The sequence below is a fragment of the Mastacembelus armatus genome, chromosome 19 (assembly GCF_900324485.2).
Source record: "Mastacembelus armatus chromosome 19, fMasArm1.2, whole genome shotgun sequence".
In the NCBI taxonomy this organism is placed as follows: Eukaryota; Metazoa; Chordata; class Actinopteri; order Synbranchiformes; family Mastacembelidae; genus Mastacembelus; species Mastacembelus armatus.
In genome coordinates, this window is record NC_046651.1 from 4059056 (window position 1) to 4085210 (window position 26155).

Consider the following 26155-nt stretch of genomic DNA (forward strand, 5'->3'; position numbering starts at 1 on the left):
AGATAATCAACTTGTGTGGGAATAAAGTTGAGGCAACTGCCCTCCACTGTTTTGGCACATGGCATAGAAGTAAATTTCATTAAATTTAGTAACGACATTGTAAGATAAATATGCTGTGGTGGAACTTACTCCTAAATTCTGCATGATCCATTATTTGAAATTCAAAAGTTAAAGAATGGTCTGACAAAAGAGGATTTGGGGGAAATGCTGTTAAATGTTGTCAGAACAAGATCAAGAGTGTGATTAAAACAATGAGACTTATTTATGTTTAGATTTTCAGTCATTCAAATTGTGCTTTTTTTAAAGTGGAAGGGTACCAACATGTTTGTCATATTTATAAATATTAGGTTAATATATATATATATATATATATATATATATGTATATATATATAAATAAAATTTATTCATTCATATGATAGTGGTGACTACTTTAGGCATTTACAGAATTTTCAGAATGGAAGCATTGTAGTCATTAAATGCTGTATATCAACATTGTTTCCTCCATCTCTCTCCCCTAGGCTTGCTTCGTGTAGGCTACTATGACCTCCTCATTGACATCCATCTGAGCAGCTATGCCACAGCTCGGCTCATGATGAACAATGAGTACATTGTTCCCATGACACATGAAACAAAGAGCATCACCCTGTTTCCTGATGAGAAGAAAAAACATGGCTTACCAGGCATCGGCCTCAGCACCTCCCTGCAACCCAGAATGTACTTCTCATCTCCAAGTTTCGTCTGTGGGATTGGATCATCATATTGTAACAATGGCAACAATGGATCGGGAGATTGTTTCCAGTACAGCCCTGAATTCCCTTTAGATATACTGAAAATGAAAACCATTGAGATGCTGACAGAAGCAGTGCGGGAGGGAAGCATGCATGTACGGGATCCAATAGGAGGCAGCACTGAGTTTCTCTTTGTCCCCCTCATCAAACTCATTTACACCATGCTTGTTATGGGAGTGTTCCAAAATGGAGATCTGAAGAACATCCTTCAATTAATTGAACCGTCTGTGTTCTCTGAAATACGAGAAAGGCAGGAGAAAGTTCACATCGAGCTGGAAGTGGTGGAGGTGGACAGTGAAGGAGGAGGGGGCATGCTAAAAGAGGGGCTGCTACAGATGAAGCTGCCAGAGCCTGTAAAACTCCAGGTAACAGTCAGTGAACTCTCAGCTTTTAAATGCAATTATATTTTATTTTATTAGATTAGTTGTGTCCCGTGACCCTGGTTAAGGAATAAGCGAATGGATTAGTTGTGTATTTATTATTTAGTTTTCAACATTCCAATATTCAACACTTGTTAAAACTTAGGGAACACATGTTAAATACTAGGGAATGCATTGTAATTGGAAGGTTATTTTTATTTAGTGGTCTTATTTAAAGACAACAAAGCTACAGCCTCAAATTGTTTTGAAATTGTATTTCTTCCATACATATATTTAGCTGGCCATGTGATGAATTGTCCAAAGCATGTGTTGAATTGTCCAAATAATCAAGTAACAACAGAAAACAACCACAGTCATTTTACATATTTCAATGCATGACCAGAAGGGACCTTTAAGAGAATATAAAGAACATAAAAGCAATGATAAGAAGACGCCCTGAATGCTATTCAAGAGATTAAAAATGAAATTTCTGAATATGGGGCGAGACTATCTGAAGCTCAGCACCGAATTAGCGCAATTGAGGATAATGTGGAAAAGCTACAGAAACAGTGAATGTTCTCGAAAGTCAAATTATAAAGCTCAGCTCAGCTGCTCCTCTGAAGTCTGCCAAAGTGTCTCGTAAGGCCACCAGTGGGCAGCCTTGGTTAGATGTTAGTTAGAATTAAAGCTGAGTGTAGGAAGGCAGAGCGTAGATGGAAGAAAACCGGGCTTCAGGTGCATTATGAAGCTATGAAAGACTAATCCACTACAATATTATGGTAAAGAATGCTAGAGCTAAATATTTCTCAGATCTGATTACTACTCATCGCCACAACCCGAGGTTTCTATTTCAGACTGTTGACCGATTGGTTAACCCAAACCCTCCCAGCATCCCGGGCAAAAAGTGATGCAGAGTGAGAAATTTTGAATATATTTTAATGATAAAATTGAATATTTTAATAAGCTAGTAGAGCTTCTATTTACCCATAATTCTTCACCAATCAAAGTTTCCCATTACCCTAGAGAAAGCACTTTAAGCCAGTTTTCTCCCATGTCCTTATCAGAGTTATTACAAATTGTTTCAGGTATGAAAACTTCTTCTATCCCAGTGGACATCATTCCAACCAGGTTCTTAATTTCTATTATTGATTTGTGTGCTCCCTCTCTTCTTAACATTTTTAATACTTCTCTGTACACTGGATATGTCCCAGATTATTTTAAAATGGCATGCATGCAACTGCTCTTGAAAAAACCGAGTCATGATCCCTCTCGCCTTGAAAATTACAGACCAATTTCCAAATTCATATATCTAAGATTTTAGAAAAATATGTGTCGGTTCTCTTACTTCAGGCTACAGATAGCTGTAACATTTTTGATGAATTTCAATCTGGCTTTTGCAAACATCACAGCACTGAGACCGCTCTTTTAAAGGTGATTAATGATATTCTGCTGGTGTCCGATGCTGGTATGTGCTCCGTTCTTGTTCTTCTAGATCTCAGTGCTGCTTTTGATACAGTCAATCACCACATTTTGTTGGAGCGACTGAAGCACTGGGCGAGAATAACAGGTTTGGTACTGGACTGGTTCACTTCTTACCTGTCCAATAGATCGTTTTGTGTCTCTGTTAGCAATTACAATTCTTCTTTCTCTCCAGTAAAGTATGGAGTGCCACAAAGTACAGTGCTGGGACCTGTCCTGTTCTGCTTATATATGCTCCCGCTCGGACATATTATTCGTAAATATGTTGTCTCCTTCCATTGTTATGCTGATGACACTCAGCTTGTACTGACCCTTTAAGGTCTGAGACCATGGAAGGTTGAATTCCTTACATGAGTGTCTCACTGAGATAAAAGGTTGGATGGCTCAAAACTACTTGCAGCTGAATTCTAATAAAACAGAAATAGTTGTTATTGGCTCACAACATATAACCAAACAGATTCTGCCCTATACAGATCCTCTTTTACATAACTCTACGTCCGCTGCAAAAGGTCTTGGTGTTTGGTTTGATAATAATCTAAACCTTGAGCACCATGTCACAAAGCCAGTGACATGCTGCTATGTTTTTATCACCTCAGAAATATCTCCAAAATATGCTCAATTTTATCATTTAAGGATACAGAGGTGATTTTACATGCTTTTATTTCCTCACGCCTTGACTATTGTAACCGTCTGTTCACCTGCCTGTGCCATAAATCAATTAACCGGCTCCAGGTTGTTCAGAACTCAGCTGCAAGACTCTTAACTAGAAAAAGTAGAATTGACAATATCACTCCTGTTTTAGCTTCCTTGCACTGGCTCCTGGTACGTTTTAGGATTGATTTTAAGATTTTATTAATAACCTTTAAAGCACTGCATGGCTTTTCTCCAAGTTATATATCCCAGATATTAAATGTAATGTAATGCTCAGCCTGCACGTAGCCTGAGATCCTCTGATAGAGATCTTCTATGTACAGTGGGTACGGAAAGTATTCAGACCCCTTCAAATTTTTCACTCTTTGTGTCATTTCAGCCATTTTCCAAAATCAAAAAAGTTCATTTAGGATCTGCAAGGAAGGATGGCAGAGGATCCCCAAATCCAGGTGTGAAAAACTTGTTGCATCATTCCCAAGAAGACTCATGGCTGTACTAGCTCAAAAGGGTGCTTCTACTCAATACTGAGCACAGGGTCTGAATACTTATGACCATGTGATATTTCAGTTTTTCTTTTGTAATAAATTTGAAAAAAATTCTACATTTCTGTTTTTTTTCTGTCAAGATGGGGTGCTGAGTGTACATTAATGAGAAATAAAATGAACTTTTTTGATTTTGGCAAATGGCTACAATGACACAAAGAGTGAAAAATTTAAAGGGGTCTGAATACTTTCCATACCCACTGTATCCCCGATGCTAGAATGAAAACCAGAGGTGATAAAGCCTTTGCAGGTAGAGCTCTCAAACTCTGGAATGACTTACCTGAGGAAATAAGATCAGCTGATGCAGTACCATCTTTTAACGCTCTCCCTAAATCTCACCTTTACCAGCAAGCCTTTCCTCATCTCCCTTAAATGGGGACACCTTCTTATCCTCCTTAGTATTTAGCATTTTGTTGTTCTTTTATTGTGAAGCACTTTGTAACATATGTTTAGAAAAGTGCTCTTTAAATAAATTTTATTATTATTATTATTATTATTATTATTAGTCAACTTGCCTGAAAAGGTGGAAGGGTCAAATGTGGCCAACTTTCTGGAAAGATGGCTCACCGACGTGTTTGGAGCATTTATTTTTCTGAACCCAGTGATCATTGAAAGAGTGCACAGAATCAGCAGGCTCCTGACAAAGCCACAGCAATATCCGCAAGTGCTGATCATGAAATTTGTCAACTTTCATGATTGGCAGAGAGTGATACAGGCTGCCAGAGAGATGGGAATCGTGAAATATCAGGAAGACAAGGTGATGTTTTTCCCGGACTTATCAGTAGTGGTGAGGAAACAACGAAAGCAATTCGACGATGTGTGCAGAAATGGCTCCGGGTACTGAACATTCCGTACAGATTTGTATATCCAGCCAAACTGAGCTTCTTGCATAAGGGGCAGTGGAGGATTTGTGAGACAGCAGGGGATGTACAGAAGTGCATAGAGGAATTCGGAGAAGCGTCAGGAAAGTAATGAGAAGATTTCAACCAACTGGCCGAACGTTTTGCAATTTTATTTCTCAAAGCTATTACCATAAACAAGGTAGTTAACCTTTGGTTTTAACGGGCACGTAATGTGACAGTTAAGTTTATACTGGTCTGTTAAAGTTAGACAATATATAAAGGGGTTATTCTGTTCAAAGGGAGTAAATGCCAGTGTTGGCTTGTTCAAATGGGGTAAACGCTGGTTTGTTAAAGGGAGTCTGGGTTTTGTTTTGTTTTTTTATTATGGGCAATTTTTATTTTACTTCTTTTTTTGTATTTATTTCTTTTGGGTATTAGGCTAGTCATGTAATGTTGTTAAATATGTCAGGTGATTCTCAGAAAACATTTACAGTGGGTACGGAAAGTATTCAGACCCCTTTAAATTTTTCACTCTTTGTGTCATTGCAGCCATTTGCCAAAATCAAAAAAGTTCATTTTATTTCTCATTAATGTACACTCAGCACCCCATCTTGACAGAAAAAAAACAGAAATGTAATGTAATGAAATGTAACAGAAATTTCTACATTTCTGTTTTTTTCTGTCAAGATGGGGTGCTGAGTGTATATTAATGAGAAATAAAATGAACTTTTTTGATTTTGGCAAATGGCTGCAATGACACAAAGAGTGAAAAATTTAAAGGGGTCTGAATACTTTCCGTACCCACTGTATATACTGGAATGTTAGAGGGTTAGGTAAACTTTCAAAGTTAAAACAGGTCATGTCTAGACTTAAACAATTTAAAGCATCTATTATGCTCCTATAAGAAACCCCATCTTTTGTCCAGCGAATTACAAAAATTTCGTAAAAGATGGCCAGGTCAAGTGATCTCTGCTTCATATACAGCCACCCACCCACTTCATGAGGAACTGTGGCGAATGGGAAGTTCATTCAGCCACAGACTAATTCCCCCTAAAGCCAAGACTGAGAGATTCAGGAAGTCTTTTGTGTCCACGGCCATAAGACTCTATAATTCCACAATATAAACAATAACACACACACACACACACTACATACACATGCATGTACACACACACGCATGAGCAAACACTTGGCGACAGTGGAGAGAAAAAACTCCCTTTAACGGAAGAAAAAACCTCCAGCAGAACCGGGCTCAGTTTGGGTGGCCAATCTGCCTCGACCGGTTGGTGTGAGTCGATAGAGCAGAGAGAAAAGAACATCAACAATAAACAACAAATAGACACTGCAGGTTGGTGGGGCTGGTAACTGCACATCAGCGATATTCAGCTCCAGGACCAGGGACACCTGCAGAAGGTACCGAAAGAGAGAACAGAGAGAGAGGGAGAGAGCACAAACTAGGGGAAAGTGAGAGCACAAGGTTAGTGACATTCAATGGTGGAATATACATGTGAGATGGGAGGAGAGGAAGTCCTTTTGGAAAGAACTAAATGTAAGTGTGTAAGTGTAATTTCTAGAACTATTGGTAAAGAAATCCTGTCTTCCCCAAAATTTGTATTCTTGGTCTTTTTCCATCTGCCTTATCTTTGAAAACATATGAACAGAAGTTTGTAAACCTGTGTCTATTACATGCGAAACGCCTGATTGCTATTTACTGGAAAAGTACTCATGGTCCATCTCTGTCACTCTGGATTAAAGAATTGTCTTCTTGTATAGCAATGGAAAGACTAACTTACTCTATACTAACAATTATGCTAACAGTATATATGTAATTCATTTTTTCTTAATGTTTGGAAGCAATAAAAAGTATCTAAAAAAAGAGCAATGGTAAGACCTAAGAGATCTAAAAAATAAGTGTAAGACTACAAACACAATTCATATTTTTTATTTTAGACTCAGTTTGGTTATCTTTGTTTTCATGATTTTAGCTATTTCAAAACAGGGCCTTTTAAATTTTTCTAATTTATAAGAACTGTGTGAATCATAATGATAATGATTTTGACACCTTCCTTCTGTGTGTGTGTGTGTGTGTGTGTGTCTGTGTCTGTGTGTCTAGATGTGCCATGTGCTGCAGTACCTGTGTGACTGTCAGGTGCGTCATCGTATTGAAGCAGTGGTTGCTTTCTCTGATGACTTTGTGGCCTGTCTCCAAGACAACCAGAGGTTCCGCTACAATGAGGTGATGCTGGCACTCAATATGTCTGCAGCCCTCACTGCCAAGAAGACAAAAGAGTTCAGGTCACCTCCACAGGAACAGGTGGGAAATCAAATGAAGAAGAGTTAGACTAGGCTGGAGGACAAAAGAACACAGAAGAATAGGTTAGAAAATATAGGTCAGAATAGACAATAAGAAAATTAAGACTATTATTAGAGTAAATTTAGTTGCATAAAGTCGCATAATGTCTCTAGAAATTAGTAAACAAGGGACTGTAAAGCATAATGTAAGCAGACTAGAACAGCATACAGAAGGGAGAAGCAAAGCTGAGAATTTAAAGACATTGAAAAGAGGAGCTAAGATCAGCAAATTACCATATTATATCACACCTATTAGTATGGACCATAGAAAGATTATGGACCATTTTGCGGAAACCAATGAGTAATCCGAATGAAGAATAAAGGGGAAACCCTAAATACTGATATTCAGAAGAAGCCTTCTAACCCTGGACATTAGTTAGTTAACTTTGTCTCCCATTCTAAACTGATCAGACTTACCGTATCAATCTTCAGTGACCTATTCTTTGCTGCTTTGGTTCTTAGCTATTTAAATGTGCAGCTGACCCAAGCCAAATGGTAGTAGACATGTTCCCAACATCACAATCAAAAGACCAAATGTATGTTGGATTTCATTGATGTAATCCAGGGTTTATTGGAAAGATGTTTAATGAACTTGTCACCCCTGAATATGGGTCTGCAGATCAACATGCTGCTGAATTTTAAGGATGAGAAGCAGGAGTGTCCCTGTCCTGAATACATTCAAGAACAGCTGCTCAACTTCCATGAAGATCTGATGAGACACTGTGGTACACATTACCCCTCAACCAAACATTAAGGAAATTAGATTGATCTCTACAGTATATATTCATGAAACAAAAAATACAGTGTGCACTGATTTCTCCATTCTCCAGGTATAGAGTTGGATGAAGATAGAGGTATAGACAGTGACAGTGACTTCACTCTCCGCGGTCGACTCATATCACTAGTGGAGAAAGTGGCTTATCTGAAGAGGAGGATGGCCAACCTGCCGAAGGAGCAAAAAGACAAGAGATCCAGTAAGTTCTCTGTGAGGTAGATTTGAACATTTAAATTACAGTAGGCACTTTCAGACAAACATTTTTAGGGACTTAGTTCTATTAACTACCCAACTGAGGAACAGACCCAAGAACTATAGCCTTTACAGATCTTTTTTCTGTGATTTCAAAATAAATGTCTTTTGCCCTTAAACTATGACATATTATAGTCTGTGCTATATAGCACAATATAAGTATTTATTATATTCAAAATAATCCATATATTATACTTTGTTATTCAAAAATGAGTTGTATAAACTCAGGTCAATGACTCCAGAAAGGGTAAAAAGAAGTTAACTAATATTCACACATACTTAAAATGATGTAAAGATCTATTACAACATTAGGAGATGTATTATTATGAATTAAAATCATTATAACGTGGTGATAATTTTATACACAAAAACTAATTAACATGAAATTAATACAGGAGGGTAAAATGGTTTTTTTTTCCAAGTTCCTTTTTGGTAAAAGGCTTCTTGTTTTTCTAGTCAAAGAATGTGCCTGTTATGATTGGTGTCAATTTAGTTCAATTTTCAATTCAATTTTATTTGTATAGCACGAAATCACAATACAATCATCTCAAGGCACTTTACAAAAAACCCAACAAATCCCTTATGAGCAAGCACTTGGCAACAGTGGAGAGGAAAAACTCCCTTTAATGGAAGAAAAAACCTCCAGCAGAACCAGGCTCAGTGTGGGCAGCCATCTGCCTCGACCGGAACAACAAAAAGAAAAGCAACAAATAGACACTGCAGATTGGTGGGGCCAGTAACTGCACATCAGCAATATATAGCTCCAGAACCAGGGACACCTGCAGAAGGTACAGAGAGAGAGAGAGAGAGTGCACAAAGTTAGTGACATTCAATGATGGAATATATACACTACTCACAAAAAGTTAGGAATATTTGACTTTTTCAGAATTTCAGAATGCAACTAAAATGCACTATAACCCTTACAGCTGAACTTAATTTGACCTTCTCTAAACTTTTGAATGCACACGTCCAACTGTTCAATGTTTCAGTACTTATTGCATAACATGGTGTTCTTTAACAAGGTGATTAACCACAAAAATCAACAAGTGTCTGATCCATGACCATCGACCACTAAATGTTCTGGTTCAATGACAGTTCGTATTTAAACAGTCCTCTTCATCATGCTATTCACATTTTGACATCATGAGACCAAGACGACACCTAACAATTGACAAGTTATTGAGACATTGAAATTTTTTGTTGTGGTATACCCACCACTGTTGTTAGCTTTTGTTTCAATAAATTGTTTGAGATGAAGAAATTACCATTGCATACTTCTACTTAAATGCCCTACTTTCATGATATAATATCACTGTAGTATGAACTTTTTACATTTTCCATAAATTTCACCTGAAAGTCGAATATCCCTAACTTTTTGTGAATAGTGTATGTGAGGAGGGAGGAGAGGAGGAGAGGGGAAGGGAAGGGAGGGGAGGGGAGGGTTAGGGTATTGGAGTTCAGTGCACCAATGGTCCTCGGGCAGTCTAGGCCTATAACAACATAACTAAAGGAGGTTCAGGGTTACCTGAAGCCAGCCCTAACTATACACTTTTCAAAGAGGAAGGCTTTAAGTCTAGCCTTAAAAGTACAGAGAGTGTCTGCCTCCTGAACCCAGACTGGGAGCTGGTTCCACAGGAGAGGAGCTTGATAGCTAAAGGCTCTGCCTCCCATTCTACTTTTGGAAACTCTGGGAACCACAAGTAGACCTGCACTCTGAGAGCGAAGTGCTCTATTGGGATAATATGGTACTATGAGGTCTTTAAGGTATGAAGGAGCTTAATCATTTCAAGGGATTTGTATGTGAGAAGAAGGATTTCAATTTCTATTCTGGATTTTACAGGGAGCCAATGAAGAGAAGCTAATACAGGAGAAATATGATCTCTCTTGCTAGTTCCTGTCAGGACTCTGGCTGCAGCATTCTGGATTAACTGGAGGCTTTTTATGGAGATATTGGGACATGCAGATAGTAATGAGTTACAGTAATCTAGCCTTGAGGTAACAAATGCATGGACTAGTTTTTCTGCATCATTTTGAGACAGGATGTTCCTAATTTTGGAAATGTTGCGCAGGTGAAAGAAGGCAGTTCTAGAGATTTGTTTTATGTGTGAGTTAAAGGACATGTCCTGGTCAAAAATAACTCCAAGGTTTTTACAGTAGTGCTGGAGGCCAGGGCTATGCGATCTAAAGTAGCTATAATTTTAGAAAAGTTATTTCTGAGGTTTTTAGGCCCAAATACAATAACATCTGTTTTCTCTGAATTTAAAAGTAGAACGTTACATCCAGGGCTTTATGTCAGTTAGACACGCTTGAAGTCTGGTTAACTGGTTTGTATTAACAGGTTCCATAGATAGCTACAGCTGAGTGTCATCTGCATAGCAGTGGTAATTAATAGAGTGCTTCCTAATAACATTGCCTAAAATCTCCTCAGTAAATTTGTAGTAAAATGTAAGTAAATTTATTTTGGACTCAAGTTTGCAGATGAAAGATTTTATTTTTTACACCAGGGAAACTCAGAAGAACGAAAGTATTTACAGTGGAGTTCAGGAATGCGGGATAAGACTGGGAGACAGGTTAGCCAGGAAACTTGGAACCGGGGAAACTGGATAAGGAACCAGGGGCACTGGAGTCCAGTGATGTGGAACACCGGAAGACGGAGAAATACAGGAGAATCAGGGAAGCGTGACTTACTCACAGAGAAGCTGGAGCCAGCAGAAGCAGAGAAAGCTGGAGCCAGGGAAGAAGAAGAAGAAGAAGAAGAAGAAGAAGAAGAAGAAGTACTTTATTAATCCCCAAGGGGAAATTCAGTTGTTACAGCAGCTATTAAATTTGAGATTATTTAAATTATATTGATTAATAGTAATTCATAAAGTAATTAATAAGGTAATAAAGTAATTAACTAATTATTTATTGGGGGGGTTGTGTGTGTGTGTGTGTGTGTGTGTGTGTGTGTGTGTGTGTGTGTGTGTGTGTGTGCGTACATGCATGCATGCATGTGTGTGTGTGTGTGTGTGTGTGTGTGTGTGTGAAGCACTGGAGTCTAGAGATGCGGAGCACAAGAACAGTGAGAGACCTGGGAGACTTGGGACAGTGTGCTTTCTCAACCTGAAGCCCTACCAGGAAACACCAGAGTCTGGAACCAGGAGAAAGCCAAGGAGATACAGGGGAGAATAGCCACACTCAGGGAAAGAGTCAGGTCACAGAAAGCTCACAGTACTCGGACGATTCTCAGTCTCTTGTGGTTCTGCGCTGTACTCAGTACGATCTGGCAGCGAACAAAAGGACAGGGCTGGTATACATACATGCACACACAGGGGACAATTACACTCAGGCAAGACTAATCCAAGGAGATTAACATAAAGCAACCTGAGATTAACACAGGCGATAAGATAAAAGTCCAAAACAGGAAACTAAGACATCGATCATGACAGTGCCAGAGAGGGCTTCTTCTTTCCTCAAAAATCACCTGATCACCTGCCTCTTCTGAAATTCTTTACACAACTAAAATGCTTTTTCCTGATCTACTGCAGCTTGGATTGTACCTCATTTGTACATTTCTTTGAACAAAAGTGTCTTCTCTAATGGGTTGGTTTACCAGAATATAACATAAATTATGTCCAACTTTATTAGTTTTACAAGTTACTTATAAAATCAAATCAGATCAAACACTTATAGACAATATAATTGTACACAAAGTGTTTTACAACAAATAAAATCAGTCATTAGTTAACAACAAATAAATTTCAGTGAAGATTATGGACCCCTATCACCAGCACCTTTTAATTCTTCCTCTGTCTACAGGTACATTACAGCAACTGATTTCAGATACAATGGTGCGCTGGGCTCAAGAGTCAGTTATTGAGGATCCAGAGCTGGTCAGAGCCATGTTTGTCCTGCTGCATCGCCAATATGATGGCATTGGAGGACAGGTGGGTATGAGTGTGTGTGTTCATTTTATCAGAATGACTGTATAATTTAAGTCCCTTTTACTTTGTTGCATTCAACTTTGATAGCAGTGTTAGTCAAATTTGTGTATGGCTTCATGTAAATGCAACAACTTCTGAAAAATTTGTTAGTGCAATACCATAAAGTAGGATATCATGCAAATTTACATTTACTTCTTCACCTTTGTACAACTTTCTACCCATTCATATACAAACTATATCAGAGAGTATAAGAAATGGCTATATGTCTTTGAGAAAAACTTGATTTATGAAGAAATATGTTCAGCCATCCTACTATACTACTGAAAGGGAATAATATAAATGACTGGAGAAACTAAAGCAACAGGCCTTTCCAGAAGGATATCCATGAGTGCTGAGAGACGCTGCTGTCATCAGCAGTGCTGCTGGTTCATAACTTAATCACAGCAGATACAGCCTTTTGACAGAGACACACTAAAAGTTGATAAGATGGGATCAGTGCCAGCCACAGCCAAATACCTACAGAGAGTAAGGCAATAGAGGCTGGGGTCTACGACACCAGGCAGGACCCCAGGTGCAGGTTGTGCAAAGATACCCCTGAGACAATCAAGCAGCAGGTTATAAGATGCTAGCATGCAGGGCATAAAAGGAATGCCATAACAAAGTGGTTGGCATAGTGTACAGGAACATCTGTGCCGAGTATGGGCAGGAGGTCCCAAAGTCAAAATGGGACAAGAAATCCCGACCAGGGCATCACCAGTGTGGGCCCTTAGGCAAGGTCCTTAACGCTACTAGCCTAGAAATACTGGAGTCATACCGGCTTGGACGTCGCCCGGGTCAACAAGGTCCGCGTCAGGTGCTAGGGGACCAGAGCAACCTGGTGAGAAATGGGCTACTGGATAAGACACTTGTGGACGGGGGCTGACAACACAGAGCTGTTGGAATGCTACTACGAGTAACCCCAGCGATAGGGGTTACATGAAGAGGATGTGGTACCTATGGAAACTTCGAAACCCACCATCTATACTAGGGCCAAAACATCTAGTAGCTCAGTGTTCCAACATCTGCAAATGGCAACTGGTATCACATCTAGAGATCGAAGAAATACAACACAAATGCTACGGCAAGGGGGAGCCAGGACGCAAGGTCAGGGGGGATACAACACTGAACAATACTGGAAAAACATATGGGAGAGGGAGGCATCACATAACACCAATGCCCAGTGGCTGGCAGACCTGAGAGCAGACCACAGCAACCTCCCTGAACAGGCACCAGTAACCATCACAACGGCAGATATCCAAGAAAGGGTCTCAAACATGAAGAACTGGACAGCACCGGGACCTGACATGATCCACACCTACTGGCTGAAGAAGCTAACTGCCCTCCATGAGCGCCTGGCAGCTCAAATGAACCAGCTGCTAATGGATGGGACTCACCCAGAGTGAGCTAACTGAAGGCAGGACAGTCCTGATCCTGAAGGACCCCCCAAAAGGGAGCAGTCCCATCCAACTACCGTCCGATAACCTGCCTCTGCACAACATGGAAGTTCCTGTTGGGCATCATAGCGGCTAAGATGAGTAGGCACATGGCTCAATACATGAGCGGAGCCCAGAAAGGGATGGGTAAGGACACCAGGGGAGCAAAACATCAACTACTGGTGGATAAAGCAGTCACTCGAGACTGTAAGACCAGACAGACCAACCTGTGCACCGCCTGGATTGACTACAAGAAAGCCTACGACTCAATGCCTCACACATGGATCCTGGAATGCCTGTCAAGCAACAACATCAATAGAACCCTAAGAACCTTCATAAGGAACTCAATGGGACTGTGAAAAACAACCCTAGTGGCCAACCTCAAGCCGATTGCACAAGTCTCCATCAAGTGCGGCATCTACCAAGGAGATGCTCTGTCCCCGCTGCTGTTCTGCATAGGCCTGAACCCCCTCAGCCAGATCATCACTAAGACTGGCCTTGGATACCGACTGCGAAATGGGGCAACCATCAGCCACCCCCTGTACATGGATGACATCAAGCTGTATGCCAGGAATGAGCGAGACATTGACTGACTGATCCATACCACCAGGATATACAGCAATGACATTGGAATGTCATTCGGACTGGACAAGTGTGGTCGAATGATAACAAAGAGAGGGAAGGTTGTCAAGACTGAAGGAGTTGAACTCTCAGAAGGCCGCATAGCAGATGTTGAGGGAAGCTACAAGTACCTTGGAATCCCACAGGCAAATGGGAACCAAGAAGAAGCCGCAAGGAAAGCAACCACAGTCAAATACCTACAGAGAGTAAGGCAAGCCCTAAGAAGTCAGCTAAATGGGAAGAACAAGGTCCAAGCCATCCACACCTATGCCCTGCCGGTCATCAGATACCCCGCTGGCATAATAAGCTGGCCAAAAGAGGACATAGAAGCCACTGATGTCAAGACAAGGAAGCTCTTCACAATGCATGGAGGACTTCACCCCAAATCCAGCATCCTGAGACTGTACGCTAAGAGGAAGGAAGGAGGCCGGGGACTGGTGAGTGTCAGAGCCACCATCCGAGATGAAACCGCATAGATCCATGAGTACATCAGGAAGATGGCCCCAAGTGATGGAATACTTAGTGAATATCTCAGGCAACAGAAGCCCGATGCAGAGGAACAGGAGCAAGAACCATCATGGCAGGACAAACCCCTGCACGACATGTACCACCGACAGATACAAGAAGTGGCTGATATCGAAAAGTCCTACCGGTGGCTGGAAAAAGCTGGACTGAAAGACAGCACAGAGGCTATTGAGCCAGAACTAACAAGATAAGTCTGGAAATAGCAAGAGGTGCTGGACAAAACAAAGAATGGTACTTCACTAGTGCAGGAATATGTAACAATTTAGGAGTTAAGTTGTTGTACAGAGAATCTAGTTAGTTTTTAGGTGTGTTAGACTAAAGTTAATCTGTAAACAAGCTGTACAGAAACACACAGCACTAAATGTTAGTAACAGGAAGTGAATTCTCATACCCAGGAAACACCTTAATGTCTGTGAGCCCCTATGGAGGGAGAAATTATTTATTAAATTGTCTACAAGGTGGGACAGCTGATCATAGTAAAATCCAGTCTTTCAGAGCAAAGGAAACGTGTGTTTCCCTCTCTCTGTACAGGTGCGGGCTCTTCCTAAGACATACACTATAAATTCAGTATCAATCGAGGATACCATCAACCTATTGGCTGCTCTGGGACAGATCAGATCCCTACTAAGTGTTCGCATGGGAAGAGAGGAGGAGAAACTGATGATAAGAGGACTTGGGTGAGTGTGCCCTTACCTGGCCCATGTTTTTATTTTATTTGCCGTTCTACATTTTGGGTTTTTTTTTCCACAAATCTCTTAGAGACTTTAACCTGTCAAACCCTGGACCATTGTTTTAAGACTCCTGCTTGAAAGTGACACATCAAAAAAAAATAATTATTCTCTGCATCTACAAGGTCTACATGGATATTATTGGTATCAAAGTAAAGGTGCAACTTTGGTGATTACTGTAAATGTGAATTCTTAAATATGTAAAGAGCAAATTAAGATGGAACACAACAAAAATTTTGGATTTCATTAAATTTACAGTGGGTACAGAAAGTATTCAGACCCCTTTAAATTTTTCACTCTTTGTGTCATTGCAGCCATTTGCCAAAATCAAAAAAGTTCATTTTATTTCTCATTAATGTACACTCAGCGCCCCATCTTGACAGAAAAAAACAGAAATGTAGAATTTTTTGCAAATTTATTAAAAAAGAAAAACTGAAATATCACATGGTCATAAGTATTCAGACCCTGTGCTCAGTACTGAGTAGAAGCACTCTTTTGAGCTAGTACAGCCATGAGTCTTCTTGAGAATGATGCAACAAGTTTTTCACACCTGGATTTGGGGATCCTCTGCCATTCTTCCTTGCAGATCCTCTCCAGTTCTGTCAGGTTGGATGGTGAACGTTGGTGGACAGCCATTTTCAGGTCTCTCCAGAGATGCTCAATTGGGTTTAGGTCAGGGCTCTGGCTGGGCCAGTCAAGAACGGTCACAGAGTTGTTCCGAAGCCACTCCTTTGTTATTTTAGCTGTGTGCTTAGGGTCATTGTCCTGTTGAAAGGTGAACCTTCGGCCCAGTCTGAGGTCCTGAGCACTCTGGAAGAGGTTTTCTACCAGGATATCTCTGTACTTGGCCGCATTCATTTTTCCTTCAATTGCAACCAGTCGTCCTGTCCCTGCAGCTGAAAAACACCCCCACAACATGATGCTCCCACCACCATGTTTCACTGTAGGGATTGTATTGGGCAGGTGATGAGCAGTGCCTGGTTTTCTCCACACATACCGCTTAGAATTAACGCCAAAAAGTTCAATCTTGGTCTCATCAGACCAGAGAATTTTATTTCTCATAGTCTGGGAGCCCTTCATGTTTTTTTTTGGCAAACTCTATGCGGGCTTTCATGTGTCTTGCACTGAGGAGAGGCTTCCGTCGGGCCACTCTGCCATAAAGCCCTGACTGGTGGAGGGCTGCAGTGATAGTTGACTTTGTGGAACTTTCTCCCATCTCCCTACTGCATCTCTGGAGCTCAGACACAGTGATCTTTGGGTTCTTCTTTACCTCTCTCACCAAGGCTCTCCGCCCACGATTGCTCAGTTTGGCTGGACGGCCAGGTCTAGGAAGAGTTCTGGTCGTCCCAAACTTCTTCCATTTGAGGATTATGGAGGCCACTGTGCTCTTAGGAACCTTGACTGCTGCAGAATTTCTTTTGTAACCTTGGCCAGATCTGTGCCTTGCCACAATTCTGTCTCTGAGCTCCTTGGGCAGTTCCTTCGACCAAATGGCAAATGGCTGCAATGACACAAAGAGTGAAAAATTTAAAGGGGTCTGAATACTTTCCGTACCCACTGTATATTGAAAATCCCCTCTAGAATTATGTTCTTGCATCCGAAGAAAGCATAAAAACATCCGATTCTCACTTGTACCAAGAATGAAATAAACCAGAGCAAAGTTTATATAGCTTTTAATTGAGAAATGCATAGGCACAATCCAGTTGTGCTCAATTGAGTGGAGTCATCTCAAGGGAAGAAAAGTCCATGGATCCTAGTTGGAATCATGTCAGTTTAACACAAAACAATGAAGTAGATGATAGCAGAAGTTTCTTTTATACAAAAATAACTTTTGATCAGAAAACAGCAAAGGTAAGACAAAATTAATTACTTCATACTTTATTATATTTATTTCTGCAATGCTTTGGCTGGTCTTTCAGTGAGTTTTAGCGGAACAGAAATAGGACTTGTATTGTTGGAATCTGCTTACTGTTAGTTTTCAAACAGTGCACTGCTTGTTGCATTAGCATGTATTTTATGAAATTGTTCATGACATATTTCATGTCTTGCAGCTTTAGCTTGTTTTTGATTTGTAGCCATTTAACTGCTTGTTGATTGAATTGTTTTCCTAAAATTTAAAACAAAATTTTGTTGAGCTTTAAGCAGATGTTCTTCTAGTTATGTGGATGTATAGCATGTGTATACTGCTACAAACGCCTCGTGTCTAGTGTCATAAAAACAAAGATGCAGCTTGAATAGGTTAACTTTGGGTTAACCAAGCCACTCTTTGGAGTGTGGGAATAAGCTGGAGAACCCAGAGAAAAGTCACATAGACACAGAGAGGATTTGCAAACTCTGGGTCCTGGGTCGAAACCAATACAAACTCAGAACCTTCTTGGTGTGAAATGACAGTACAAACCACAACACCATTCAGTGGCATCATTTGCTGACATAAAACTACATTAAACCTCTAATTCCTTATTCTTTCTCTGCAGTGATATCATGAACAACAAGGTGTTCTACCAGCATCCTAATCTTATGAGAGCTCTTGGGATGCATGAAACTGTCATGGAAGTCATGGTCAATGTACTTGGTGGAGGAGACTCCAAGGTATGAGGTACACAAACTGCAAAGCTAGACAACAGACTTTAAAGGAAGTTTACAAAACTATTTAAAATGACTCTTAAGAGTGCCAAATATTCAACACTGTGATTTTCAACATTTACTATCACTAATGATATAAATAGCCACAGCAGTGCCTGCGTGGACCTGTTGTCAGTAGTGACTGAAACATAATCCGGACATGTGAGGGTAAGAAGAAGTAAAATTGTAGATGTGTTTTCTTATACATTATCCCAGCCCTACACTCCTCCGGCCTGCAGAGTGCTGCGGTGCGCTGTCACTCTTCCATTGACGCCACTCCCTGTCCAATGGGTGGCCCACAGTCTGTTGATGTCACATTTTAGTATCAGCTCAGCTTGCTTGGAACCATGGCCACCTAGTGGGAAACCCCCCAAAAACCGAGTCGAATCAAGTCAAGTAGAGCTAATGTAAAAGCCCCATTAGTAGTACTGATTCTGAATTCATCAATGATCAGTTTGCTATGTTCAAGGAAGCACAGCTTTAAGCAGTCTATGGTATCAAAATTTATTTTTTATAGATTCACTACTAGAACTTTGTTTTATCCTGCTTGTGTGCCAAACACAAATGCAAGTCTGGCACAGGACACTATGTGCTGTACACACAAAGATTTGGTAAAGAGAGCATCACAGATATGTGTAGTAACAATCTGCAAATTCTAAAATAGATGAAATGAGAGAATATTTGAGTAGTATTGAGTAGTATATAATGTAGTATGAATAAAGATCTAAGCCTGCTATGTGGCAGTGTAAATGAATATAGCTAAAAACCACTCTCACACACCTGTGGGCAATTTAGAGTCAGCAAAATACATAACTCCCTAACATGTCTTTGAACTGTGGGTGGAATGTACAATACCTGTAGAAAACCTACACAGACACAGGGAAGCTGTAACACAACAGTGATAAACACTGCTCCACCTTGCTACCCCTTGAATACCTGAGTGCAGATAACATCCTAAGTTGCTTTCTGTCCTCTCGGCACAATCCTGCTAATGCTACCAGATACATTAACCTAAGGAGAAATAACAACAGCAGTCCCTTTGGACTAAATTCACAAGCCCTTTGGAGCTTGTGTGTGGATGTGAGAGTCCAGGCAGGTCTACGAGGTCATGAGGTGGGCAACCTTCTCAAAAATGGTGTTTCGTTGAGTTGGGCCTACAAAATATAGAAGGATCAACAATGTGTTCCAGCATCCCAAAAGGCAGGACACAGCCCTGAGGAGAGGCAGTGGAAGTAAAGGAGAGGTCAGAGTAAGTGTTATTGACCAGCATTCTCTGAGATCTGTTATTCAGGAAATCTATGATTCACAGGATTAGCCAGTCATCCAGGTGGAAACGAGTGGGAAGTTTCTCTGCTAGGATTTGTGGCTGTAGAGTGTTGATGGGGGCAAACAGGAGTGTAGCAGTGGTAATGGGCTGTTCCAGATGATTGTGCACAGAGTCCATGATAAGATTTTTGCATCAAACACCCCTGTCTGTGCGATACATGAACTGGAGAGGGTCCATCAGTGGGTTGGTTTCCTTGATGATGTGGTTCTTAATGACTCTCTCCATAGCCTTCATCACAAGGGAGGTGAGAGTCATGGGTCTGAGGTCATTCAGAGTTTTGACAGAGCTCTTTATAGACTAATCTTTAATGAACCTTTAATGAACCTCAAGCCTACCTCAAGAATTGGTGCTGGCTTGGACAAGCCCATACAGCAGTAAAAGAAAGCTCAGCTAGTAGCAGCAAACCAAACTAGTATGACTCAAGTCTGACTCATGCATCAAATATTTGCTAGTAAATGTAGCTTAGGGCTCTTTGTTAATTATTAGATATGTGTAGTCTAGTGTAGATCTGTACTTGTATTATTTTATATAGCATCACGGTTCCTGGAGGTTCATCTTTTTACCTCACTGTGCACTGTATTCACTGTAGATAATTGAAATGACAAATTAAAAGCTCCTTGACTACTTGACTTGAAATAAAATAAACATAAAGTTGCTGGCCTGGACAACCTGCTCAGCAACATTAAAAATAATGCCAAGTCCTCAGTGGTAGCCTAGACCCAGCACGTTATCATTTGCATCCTGAGTATGAGCCTTGCTTAAATAAAAGTCAGAAAGAAAATCATCTAGTGCCTTACTTTTAATTTTCCCCAAAGTGTTTTAAAAACATATACTAATTACTGTATTGAACTGGAACAGGCTCAGTGGGCCCCTGTAGTTCATCTGCAAAGCATCCCATAAAGTGAAACTTTCTAGCAAAAGTATATAACCTCACAGAGCCTCCAACTGACCACACAGACACAAAATGATCTCAGGGGCAAATTGTGTCATAGTTCAGTCATGTTTTTTTTTTCTTTTTTTAAAGTGTACTTTTTATGAACTACATGTATTCAAATAAACAAATAAATAAAATTAATTAAAACAAATAAAAGGATGATAGAACACTTTGAAAAATATATACCAGTTATGATGAGTGGTCAGTGGTGCATGACTTTTGTACATGTTGTTTGTATTTTTGCAGGAAATAACCTTTCCTAAAATGGTGGCCAACTGTTGTCGATTTCTCTGTTATTTCTGTCGAATCAGTCGTCAAAACCAGAAAGCCATGTTTGACCATCTCAGCTACCTGCTAGAGAACAGCAGTGTTGGCCTTGGTGAGTGTGTATTGTAATGTGCCTTGTCCTCAATGTGCTGTGTCTGTTGTTTTTCCTAAATCAAAGCTGAAAGTCAGCAATTTTACCTCAGTTCATGTATTATCTTTTTCTCAGTTTTTTTTCGAAACCTGAGGTTCTTCCTCAATAGTAGGGGCAGAAGCAATAGGTGACACAAACAGAAAATTCTCCAAGAATAGGCTGTCTCATTTCGGGTCAGCCCATAGTTCAGCCTGTGCAGTCTATGAAAGCTGCACCTTTGTAGACTGCATCCTTCATAGGACCTTGCTAATGACATAGAGTAGAATTCTATTGATAGGGTGGCAGCTAACTGCATAGTTGGTGGTTTGATTATATATGTATGTGAATGATTGTGGCTTCTGTTGGCTGCAATTTCCCTCAAGTGATATTGAAAGCTACAGGAGACCTCTAATCTCATAGAGAACTGTAAACAAACTCTTGTAATCCATCATACAATTATTTTTAATGATTATCTGATATGATTGAATGTTTTTCATCTTCATATGGAAGATCCCAGAGGGAATTTTGTGGTCTGTTTACAATTGTCGATGTTTTGCAGTAAAAGGGTTCACACACAATGGCTGTGTCTGAATGTCCACTCTAGTCCCTAACCCCTCAGTCACTATATAGTGCACTCAATTAACTAAAATTTTTGGACCCACTACTTTTTTTCTGTTGCCAATGTTAAGGTGTGTTCTTTTATTGGAAAAAGCAGAGGAGAAGACTTCATTCAGAAATATACAGTGCTGCTGGAAAGTTTGTGAACCGCTTGATCTGTTCAGAGTTTTCTGTTGTTTTACCATGACCCTATTTTTACATCACCTGCTTTTTAGAAATTAAATGTCAGATGTATGATGATCAATTGCATATGTTTCTTTAGAGGGAATTTTGTGAGTAGCGAAAAAATGACATGAAAGATTGAGTTATTATTATTAAAAGTAATTGAAGCCCCAGCTGCATTGGTAAAGTCCAGCGGGCAACAGAGTCAGGTGAAACACATTTGGGTGCTTAATTAATCAGTTAAGCAGACCAATCAAATTAGACATCCTTAGGAAAGTTATTGGGAAACACTGATTAAAAGAGAGAGGAAACCAACCAAACCACTGTGGTGCCAAGGAGTCAAACAATGCCAAGAGGAAAGGAGATATCCGAGGACATCAGGAAGAAGGTGGTGACTGCCCACCAGTCTGGGGAAGGCTAAGAGACCATCTCCAAGAGATTCCAACGCCATCCATCCACTGTAAGACAAATCATCTACAAATGGAGGGCATTCAACATGACCACAACTCTGCCTAGAAGTGGACGCCCATCAAAATTATCATCAAGAAGCACCAGAAAAATAATAAATGAGGTAAAGGCCAACCCACACATCACCTTTAGAGAGTTGCAGACCTCTCTGGCAGCATCTGGGGTAAATGTACATGTGTCTACAATCAGGCAAAAATTGAACAGGCATGACATTTATGGGAGGGTTGTTAGAAAGAAGCCTCTTCTCTCAAAAAAGAACAAAGCTGCCCATTTCAACTTTGCCAGAGAGCATTTGGACAAACCAGAGGCCTTTTGGAAGTCCATTCTTTGGACAGATGAGTCCAAAATAGATTTATTTGGTCATAATCAAAGCCGCCATGTTTGGAGAAAAGACAACATTGAATTCCAGCAAAAGAACCTCATCCCAACAATTAAGCATGGTGGTGGAAATGTGAAGGTCTGGGGTTGCTTTTCCGCCTCCGGGCCAGGGCGACTCCACATTATTCAGGGAAACTTGAATACTCAGACCAATCAACAAATTCTTGAAGAGAATCTCTGGCCATCGGTCAGAGAGCTGAAGCGAGGCCGAAAATGGGTGATGCAACAAGACAACGACCCTAAGCATTCAAGCAAATCCACCAAAGAATGGTTTTAAAGAAAAAAGGTTCACACTCTTAATTGGCCTTGTCAAAATCCAGATCTCAATCCAATCGAAATGTTGTGGCTAGACCTGAAGCGGGCGGTACATGCCAAATGTCCTTCCAACCTCTCTCAACTGGCTGAGTTCTGCAAGGAGTGAGCAAAAATCCCCAAAGACAGATGTGAGAGACTGGACAGTGGTTACAGAAGACGTTTAGTTGACATAATGGCTGCAAAAGGAGGTGCCACAAGCTACTAAATAAAAGGGTTCACATAATTCTGCACAAGTCAAATTTCCAGTTTTTGTTCAATTAATAATGACAATATATCCTTTTTTGTTTGTGTCCATCATTTGGAAGTCTACTTCACAAATTGGGTTTTGGATGATTAAGTTTTATTTTATTTATTTTTTTTACACAAAACCTGATCATGTCTGGAGGGTTCACAAACTTTCAAGCAGCACTGGATGCCTTTAATTGAAATTCCTGTTGGAAATCACAGCCAGCAAGCTGTTAACCTGCAACCAACCATACAGAAGAGAGATGACATTCCTGAGTTCCCTGAGTGTATATTTGAGTACAAGAATGGATACTATTGGCTGACTATAGGTGGGGGGGAAGCTGTGGGGGAAGACCAGATTAGTTTCAGTCAAAAACAGTACATAAATGATACTATTTTTCTTTGTAGGGAAATTATGTCTGTGTTGGTAAGCTTAACAGGAGACTGTTGGTTCACTTTTTAATCTTTTTATAGTAGAAGTATGGAACTTATTGATTCCATCTAAAAAGGTAAAAAAAAAGCCCTCTCTGGCTTCAGGTCTATAGCTCTTTTGAGCTCTCTATCACCAACAGGACTATCAGTAAGTCTTGTTTGCTTCTGTTGAGAAACTAACTAATCATCCAACACAGTTAACCATTGACTTCCTATTTCAAAATAAGTGTAATGAGTTACCGTCATTTGTATTAAGAAAAAAATCTAAAACATTTTGAAAAACCAGACCACAGTTAGACATTTAGTGCTAAAACCATGTAGGCTGTAGGATGAAACAGATGCACTCTTGTTTTATTGTTTTATATTCAATACTCTAATGATTTATTGGTAATACACTCCTCAAACCATTTAACTGTTGCTCTAGAAATACTTTCCCTTTCTTCTCTTCTCCTCAGCATCTCCATCTATGCGAGGCTCAACTCCTCTTGATGTGGCTGCAGCATCTGTTATGGATAATAATGAGTTGGCCTTAGCTTTGAGAGAACCAGACCTGGAGAAGGTAGGGTTGATAAACATTTATACACAAACATGGAAAAACAGGGAATGCCAAAATATGTCAGAAATTCAGTGGCTCTTTTACTGGAAGTTCACAGTCCTGTGCAGCTGAACGGCAAACAGACACGTTTTGTAAGCAATGTATTTGATTGCTTGATTGTTTTCTGATACAATGTACTTTTAGAATGAATGACCTTCTACCTTTTCCTACAGAAAAAGTAACCCCAGACACTATAGGGAAGGTTTGGTGGAGGTGAACAGTACAGTGCTTTCATATAGAAGGCCCAAGTTTACTTTCCTCTTGAGCTGCACTCTGAGTGTCACGTATGTTGGTGTGTAATAAGTTTGCACGGACCCACGTTGCAGACGAAGACACTTTATTGTCACAGGTAAGTTAAATACTAACTGAAGTATGTACAAGGGTGTCTAGGAATGCAGACACTGGGACAGAGTTTAGAGAACACATGAGCGCAGGAACAGTGAGGGTTTCAGGACAGGACTCAGGGAAGCAGGATAGCTGGGAACACGGAACACAGGAGCTAAGAGAGACCACGGAGACTCAGAGGAGTGCGCTCTCTCACACAGGAAACAACCAGGAAACACCCTGACTCACATATATGCATGAAGCCAAGGGGACACGGAAGACGGGAGCCGGGAACAGGCAGAAAACAGACACTCACAGGAAACAGAAGCCAAGGAGACACTGGGAATCAGGTCAGGTTGCAGTCAGCACAACAGTGGAACAACAGGATAACAACGCAGGATTACTATTGCAACAACACATCATCAGTAGGGTAAAACTAACCTGTCTCACGACGGTCTAAACCCAGCTCATGTTCCAGTTCTACTTGTCATTGTGTACCGTTCACCTGTCCCTTACTCAGAGTTTTTAACTGAATTTCCAGCCTTCCTGTCTGATTCAGTTCAGATAAAGTCATTATAGTGAGAGATTTTAACATTCAGGTAGATGTTGAAAATGATAGTCTCAGCACTGCATTTAATTCAATATTAGATTCAATTGGTTTCACTCAAAATGTTAATAAACCCACCCACTGTTTCAGTCACACCCTTGTTCTTGTTCTGACCTATAGCATCGAAATTGAACATTTAATAGGTTTTCCCCAAAATCCTCTTTTGTCAGACCATTCTTAAATAACATTTGAATTTAAGATAATAGATCATACAGCATTTGGAAGAAATTCCACTACAGCAGATGTTTATCTGATGATGCTGTTAATAAATTTAGTAAAATGATTCCATCTTTATTTACAGTGGGTACGGAAAGTATTCAGACCCCTTTAAATTTTTCACTCTTTGTGTCATTGCAGCCATTTGCCAAAATCAAAAAAGTTCATTTTATTTCTCATTAATGTACACTCAGCATCCCATCTTGACAGAAAAAAACAGAAATGTAGAAATTTTTGCAAATTTATTAAAAAAGAAAAACTGAAATATCACATGGTCATAAGTATTCAGACCCTTTGCAGTGACACTCATATTTAACTCAGATGCTGTCCATTTCTTCTTATCCTCCTTGAGATGGTTCTGCTCCTTCATTGGAGTCCAGCTGTGTTTAATTAAACTGACTGGACTTGATTAGGAAAGGCACACACCTGTCTATATAAGACCTTACAGCTCACAGTGCATGTCAGAGCAAATGAGAATCATGAGGTCGAAGGAACTGCCCAAGGAGCTCAGAGACAGAATTGTGGCAAGGCACAGATCTGGCCAAGGTTACAAAAGAATTTCAGCAGCACTCAAGGTTCCTAAGAGCACAGTGGCCTCCATAATCCTCAAATGGAAAAAGTTTGGGACGACCAGAACTCTTCCTAGACCTGGCCGTCCAGCCAAACTGAATAATCGTGGGAGAAGAGCCTTGGTGAGAGAGGTAGAGAAGAACCCAAAGATCACTGTGGCTGAGCTCCAGAGATGCAGTAGGGAAATGGGAGAAAGTTCCACAAAGTCAACTATCACTGCAGCCCTCCACCAGTCGGGGCTTTATGGCTTTATCACCTGCCCAATACAATCCCTACAGTGAAACATGGTGGTGGGAGCATCATGTTGTGGGGGTGTTTTTCAGCTGCAGGGACAGGACGACTGGTTGCAATTGAAGGAAAGATGAATGCGACCAAGTACAGAGATATCCTGGAAGAAAACCTCTTCCAGAGTGCTCAGGACCTCAGACTGAGCCAAAGGTTCACCTTTCAACCGGACAATGACCCTAAGCACACAGCTAAAATAACAAAGGAGGGGCTTCGGAACAAGGGGGCTTCCCAAGAAGACTCATGGCTGTACTAGCACAAAAGGGTGCTTCTGCTCAATACTGAGCACAGGGTCTGAATACTTATGACCATGTGATATTTCAGTTTTTCTTTTTTAATAAATTTGCAAAAATTTCTACATTTCTGGTT

At 40.4% G+C, this 26155-nt stretch overlaps 1 protein-coding gene across 1 annotated transcript in view; it reads left to right on the plus strand.

Moving 5' to 3' along the window:
- Positions 1-26155, plus strand: part of ryr2a (ryanodine receptor 2a (cardiac)) — a 289201-nt gene that overhangs the window by 104027 nt on the left and 159019 nt on the right. The window contains 9 exon segments of the mRNA XM_026315769.2: positions 521-1155; positions 6777-6977; positions 7635-7740; positions 7846-7989; positions 11841-11968; positions 15115-15260; positions 17786-17900; positions 20441-20579; positions 23645-23748. Coding sequence (XP_026171554.1) covers positions 521-1155; positions 6777-6977; positions 7635-7740; positions 7846-7989; positions 11841-11968; positions 15115-15260; positions 17786-17900; positions 20441-20579; positions 23645-23748 — 1718 coding nt within the window.